Source organism: Nicotiana attenuata, chromosome 5 (genome assembly GCF_001879085.1).
Source record: "Nicotiana attenuata strain UT chromosome 5, NIATTr2, whole genome shotgun sequence".
Taxonomy (NCBI): domain Eukaryota; kingdom Viridiplantae; phylum Streptophyta; class Magnoliopsida; order Solanales; family Solanaceae; genus Nicotiana; species Nicotiana attenuata.
In genome coordinates this window covers 39,575,081-39,581,514 of record NC_031993.1, presented here as the reverse complement: position 1 = coordinate 39,581,514, position 6,434 = coordinate 39,575,081, and the positions used below count along the sequence as shown (strand labels likewise).

General features: G+C 35.9%; 2 protein-coding genes across 3 annotated transcripts; both read right to left on the bottom strand.

Annotated features, from left to right (window-relative positions):
• On the bottom strand, nucleotides 446–3,819 carry LOC109225682 (laccase-12-like). 2 transcript variants are annotated; one of them, XM_019390433.1, is made up of 8 exons: nucleotides 3,487–3,819; nucleotides 3,242–3,393; nucleotides 2,803–3,047; nucleotides 2,579–2,707; nucleotides 1,867–2,358; nucleotides 1,432–1,716; nucleotides 1,252–1,313; nucleotides 859–941 (listed from the first exon to the last, which is right to left on the bottom strand). In XM_019390433.1, the coding sequence occupies exons 1-8, from the start codon at nucleotides 3,568–3,570 to the stop codon at nucleotides 930–932; spliced, it is 1,461 nt and encodes a 486-aa protein (XP_019245978.1). In that variant the 5' UTR covers nucleotides 3,571–3,819; the 3' UTR covers nucleotides 859–929. The 2 variants fall into 2 exon arrangements, with proteins under 2 accessions (XP_019245977.1, XP_019245978.1); XM_019390432.1 differs by having other exon boundaries at nucleotides 446–941; nucleotides 1,252–1,716.
• On the bottom strand, nucleotides 4,131–6,060 carry LOC109225683 (uncharacterized protein At4g08330, chloroplastic-like). The gene is made up of 2 exons (XM_019390434.1): nucleotides 5,839–6,060; nucleotides 4,131–4,776 (listed from the first exon to the last, which is right to left on the bottom strand). Exons 1-2 carry the CDS (start codon nucleotides 6,030–6,032, stop codon nucleotides 4,359–4,361), a joined length of 612 nt encoding a protein of 203 aa, XP_019245979.1. The 5' UTR covers nucleotides 6,033–6,060; the 3' UTR covers nucleotides 4,131–4,358.

Genomic DNA, 6,434 nt, shown 5'->3' with positions numbered 1-6,434 from the left:
GGGGGGGGGGAAGAGCACGGGGGGAGGGAGGTTGGTGGTGCCAAAAAAAAACAGAAATTTGAAAATTACAAAAAAAGTAAAAAAAAAAAAATTTGTGCGGGAGTGGGGGCAGGGGACAGAAAAACAGAAATTTGAAAATTACAAAAAAAAAAAAAAAAAATTTTGCGGGGTGGGGGTGGGTGGGGGTGACAAAAAAAAACCTTTTTGAAGAGAGGGCATGGAGTGGGGTAGGTGGGTTGCGGTGGGTGTGGGGTGGGTTGGTGAGGGTAAAGAATAGGGTGGGGAAGTTTGAGAAGGAGTTTTTGAAAATGTTTTTCCTACATTTTCCTCCAATTGGAGGAAAATATTTTCCAAAATATTTAAGCCAACCAAATATGAGAAAATTGGAAAATATTTTCCGGAAAATGTTTTCCTTCATACCAAACACACCCTTTATATGAACCTATTTTTTTTTTTGGTCCATTCCAAAAATAATAACCCAGTTCTAAATTTGAAAACAATTTAGCTTAAATTTTCAAAACTTTTATAATCACACAAATTTTAAAAGTTTTCATTTTTTCTTAACTGGTCTAAAAATCTGGGAAAATGCTGGGATTAATTCTACTACAGACGACGGTGCATTGATTTAGTGGCACCATCTTTACCCAGTCATCCATAAAAAAATTACTCCTAACAATTAGGGAATATAATTGGAAGGAAAAAATTGGAGAAAGAAACGAACTAGCTAGCCCCCAAATGTTTGTTTGGGGAAAGGGGGAACTAAAACGTTTGACGTGATTTGTATTGTGTTCTAATTAATTGTTGTGTTTTTCAACAGACAGGCAAATCGACTGGAGGATCTTCCAATGATTCCAATTCATTAACTCCATTTTCCACCAGGAAAGACATGGCCAAACCCCAAGTTATATGAACATCCAAGTGGCAGTGCATTAACCAGACTCCTATTTAACAACAACAACAAAAAAAAAAAAATGTAAGTCCAAAAGCTCGATGCGGAGAAGAATTGGAAATTATAAAAGGATTGAAGTTATATACACTGATAATGGAAATGTAGTTTCATAACTCAAGGTTCATATTAGGGAATAGCATGTTCATTATCATTTTTATCATATTACCTGTTAACTTCTATCATAAAGATTTATCTTGTAAATATCTTCTACGTGACCTAATTATGTAAATATATTTTATACTGACGGTGAATAAAACTTAATTCTTTTGTAAAAGATAAAATAAATATTTGTGGCCCTTCACCTGGGTTGTCAGCAACAAATCTGATGACTGACCATCCATTGACAGGTAAGCTTGCCGTGTTTCTACGAGGTGGGTCAACAAGATTGAATTTAGCTGTATCAGTTTGTGGATTAAAGTTCCCAAAGCCCTCAGCAATGATGTAAAAATCATATCCATGAAGATGGATAGGGTGGTTTTCACCTGTGACGATGCTTGTTCCCTGTAATACAACTTGCACTTTTGCCCCATATTTTAGCTTGTAAACCTTAGTTCCTGGAACTGGTTGCCAGAGTGATTGGATGACGTTACCCGTATAATCGAATTTCACAGGTGGAACTGCTGGGAAATCAGTTGAAAAAATTCCAGGTATGCCTTGTTGATGTGCTTGCAGAATGGAGAAGTTAGGCGGTAGCACAAAAGACACATTGTTCATACTGGCAGCGAATCGAGTTCCATTTGGACCTTGACAACTGCTGGAGCTTGCACCTAGTTGGAAATAATGAACTTAAAAGTTAAACAAGTGTTCTCTGAGTTATTCAATGTGTCATCCTAGAATGTTTATTACTTCTATTTGTTGTTCATGCAACTAGGAGTTTAAGGAACGTTATGAAGAGCTTAGCTTATATTTTAACGCACCTCTTGGGCAATTTTTGAGTCCCAGCCCAACTGTAATGAACAAGTTCTCATCAATTTCAGTGGGCACCTCGACCTTGCTTGGACTTCTGAAACTTGTTGTGAATGCAGCGGCTGTGGCAGTGTCGTTAAATTGTGGTAAAGATGGAAAAACTGGATTGATCTTGATCCCCTGAACAGCGCATGGAGTATTCTTGTACTCAAGGATAGCAGTGGTAGTAGTGTTGTCAAAAGGTGCACCTTGAGCACTTGCGTAAGCTCGTGCTGCCATGTAGTATCTGGCTGGTGGCTGGTTACCAGTGATAAGAACATCAGTAGTTTGGCCTGGACCTAACATAAGCACTGATGTGGTGAAGGGTTGAACATAAGAGGCGTCTGCTCCAACAACAGTTAACTTGTGGTTGGCCACAGTGAAGAAAAGCTGCTGATTTAGTGCAGCGTTGATAACTCGAAGGAGGCTGGTCTCACCAGAGTCCACAAGCACTATGGTAGTATCTGCATAAAGGTGAATCCAACTAGATGATTACTATGAAAATATGATAGTTATTCTGAATCTTTATGCTAAGCAGTAAGAATTATCAGATACCTGGTAAAGATGATAATCGCCTGCTATCGCAGGTAAATTAAACTACATCATCAATAGTTAAAAAGTCTTTACACTATGTATATGACTTAAATTGATCATGTTTCAAATGTTTCAGAGATTGGAACAAACCTTTACTTGAACACCTGTAGAGGTCACCTGGTTGACCATTGATGGTGTATGCATCTGATACATTTGGAGCTGCTCCAGTTCTTGTAGCTTGTCTTATCACGTCAATTGGGTTTGCATCCCACCACTCACCTAATCATAAAATGTCAAACCATAATTTTGATCTGGAACCGCTTGGGTGGTATTTGTTTTCGATTCTTTCGCTTATTTTGGGCAGGAATCAGTACCTAGCAGAATGGGTGTCTCTCTTCTGGGCTTGGGAAATGGGTAGAATTCTCCTTCTTTTGGGTGGATGATTAAAGCTCCGTATACTGTGGCCCTGAGCCATGAGCTGTGGGCGTGCCACCAAAGTGTGCCTTCCTGTTCTTGAATTGTAAAGCGGTAAGTGTAACTCCCTCCTGGTCTAATTGGGCATTGTGTTATAAATTCTGGTCCATCTGCCCATGCTGTTCTTATTTGCTTAACTCCATGCCTAATCGAAATGCAACAAAGTTGTAAAAACCACACGAAATGACATTGCATATGTATGATATCATTGTGTTCAATAAGATTTACCAATATATATGTATTTTAGCGTATTGTAGCAGGTAAGCTGCTTTATTTAACCAAATTACTTATTTCATATCTTAGTAGTTCATTTTGCATTATGACATGCACGCTTCTTACCAGTGAATGGTGACGTTGTATCGAGCTCTGTTGACTACGTTGATGACTAAAGTATCACCATTATTCACTTCCAATGTTGGTCCAGGGAATTGTCCATTCACTGTTATAGTGTTATGGGTCTTGCACAGCCTCTTTACTGGTGTTGCTTGAATCTGTTCCATAACAACAGAGGTTAGGATTCTCCAATTCTAAAAAAATCAAAATGTTAGCAAGACAAAGAATTAAGGGAAACATGAATGACATACAACAAAATCGTGGTACTGTGTTTTCGCATTTGCAAAGAGAAGTAAAATGGAGATGAAGGAAAAATAGCACAAAGGGTTGGCCATGCTGTTGCAGGCATCCAATATTATGGTTCTTTTCTTAATTAAACTCTGTCAATTAATGGAAAATTCATGCGTAGTGCTTATTTTTAAAAGAATAGAGAGAGGGTGGTTTTGAGGTTGGCAGATTAGGTTTTGATTTAGCATGAAGGTCAGCTTAGAGGGCAGAACTTAGAAGTTGGTGCACCCACTATATATAATATGCCTATCAATTACTGCAGGAATTTTCATCGATGCTTGTTTCATAAGTCTCTTCTTGAGGTTACTATATCATATTTTCACTTCACATTGTGAGTATGCTCTTTTCCACCAAAGGGATGTTTCTTGTTATGATTATACACCACCTATCTAGTGTTTAAATTTTAATTGAGTTGCCATCTCCCTATTTCTAGAATTGTGCTTTGTCTTCTGTTTTCTTGAAAGCTCATATTCACAGTTTTAGTTACGAGTTGTTGTGATTTATGAACACTTTGAGTATATCTCTGTTTTATAAGTAGTCAAAAACTGAGAAATTACGTAACATAATTAATTTCACGTAAAATATGTGTTTTAAAAAAAAAAAAGTATAAGACAGCATCGGTTTTATGGTAATACATGCTATAATAATTACAAAAATCAACGACCACAAAAACATACCCGCACTTGACGTTTACACCCAACACTTAGAGAAACATTTTCTAGTAAAGCACACTTTCCCACACTCTTAGTTACATTTTGACAAACAATGAATAAGAATCATCATATAGTAGAAGGAAGTGTCCATCTTTTGAAACTTGAGCAGCAGAATGACTCTGTCAAAGAAAAGCAACAGATGGCCTTAAAGCACATATCTTGATGTCATAATTAGTTGTACAAGCTGAGAGCCCATCCCAATTAGGTGTTGCATCTGATCCTGACTTCACATTAATATTTTTCCTGGCAAGAGAGGCAGCACTTGTATTATTATTAGTAGTATTTTCTATATGAGCAATACCAATGTAACTACTACAATTGCGACACAAAAGTTTAGTATGTTGTTTAAAGAAACCCCACGAGTTTTTGGACCTAAAATAAGGTGAGCATCTAAGTTTACTTATCTGAGTAAATCTGCTCTCATCAATGCATAAAAATGAGAGTACCCCTCTCCTCATTGTTTTCCCATATTTTGATCCAATGACTCGAGTATTCCGATTGCAAGAGTTGAGGTTCAACTCATATCCACACGATCCACAGCTGGAACAAATATATTAACCAAATTTTGTTAGAATCGTTATCACAATATCCTGAGAGTTTGTCCTCTTTTTATTCCCTCTAATACTTAAAAACCTTGCATCAAAATCGCCATAAAATCAGGAGAAAAGAAAACCAATTCCAAAAACAGAGTATAATTAAGACGGGAAAAAGCCTTTCGATGCAGAAGTAGTTAAATGAGGATAATTTTCTTCATTTTGGTTGTACATTGTGTTGTAATTCTTGTACCTTCCAATCTACTAGTAATATACTATATTCTCGCCATCCCAGTTTATATGATAAACTTTGAATTGGTACGAAAAATAAAGAAAAAAAGAAAGAATTTTTTTCAAAATTTACTCCCTTCGTCTCAAATTAGATGAGGTAGTTTCCTTTTTAGTTTGTTCCAAAATAAATGACACATTTTTAAAGTTGGAAATAATTTAATTTTAAACTCTTCATTTTACCTATTTTACAATTAATGAGAAGCTTTTATAACCGCACAAATATCATGACCCACAAAGCTTTTAGCCTCAAGCTTTTAAGAGCATAAGTTTTAAAAGTCTTCTTTCTTTTTCTTAAATTTCGTGCCGAGTTAAATTACCTCATCTAAATTGAAATGGAGGGAGTACTGTCTAAAACAAGTCATACATATTTGTGTGGCGATAAATCATCTTATTAAGATGAATATGAAAAGTTTAAGATTAAATCATTTTTAAAAACATACTAAAAAGGAAAAAGATACTCCCTGCGTATAATTTGATTCAGCACGGAGTTTAAGAAAAAAAAATTTTAAAATTTGTGGTCTTAAAAGCTTAAGGGGTTAAAAGCTTTGTGGGCCATGATATTTGTGTGGCTCTCCTAGTTAAGGGTAAAATGGATAAAATAAAGAGTTTAACGTTAAATTATTTCCAAATTTAGAAATGTATCATTTATTTTGAAACAGATTAAAAAAGAAAGTACCTCATGTAATTTGAAACGGAGGAAGTATTTTATAAATAAATTAGAGGGACAGAGTAATAAATTTCTACAACTAGAAGGAAGTAATATAAATAAAAACCTTACCTGTAAGTGACGCCTCTTTCAGGATTGCTTATGAGATGAGAGGAAAAGGGAAGAATATCATTAGCAGCTAGAGATTGTGAGGAGCAGCTGAAGAAATCTGTTTCGGCCAACATCTTCAAATTGAGAAAATAACCCCTTTTGTTACTCCTCTCTCGAAACAAGTCTCTGCATATATGCAGTGTTGATATATACATATACTTTGTCTTTAGTGACAGCTAGCTTCACACTTTCGGTAAGGCTCCTAACGGTAACTAAGCCTGGGAATTATTGTATGTTACAAGTGTCATCTGCTTCCTTAGTCTGCACTAAGGGTGGGAATTTGAGCCCAAACCTATTCAATCCGCTCAAATATTAATGGGTTGAGCTACAAACATTTTAGTTTATGGGTCTATTTGGGTTGAGTCCAAGTTAACCAATTATGTTTTATAACCCATTCTGAGCCATTAAACAGCCCAAAGACAATCCATGAAACTCACCCAAAATAAAGGCATATTAACCCAACTTATCTAGAAATTTACTTAGTTGCTCTAATTTTACTTTTTTTTTCCCTATATTTTCAATTTTCTGTTTTTCTTTTTTGTTTTTCTGCAACCCCC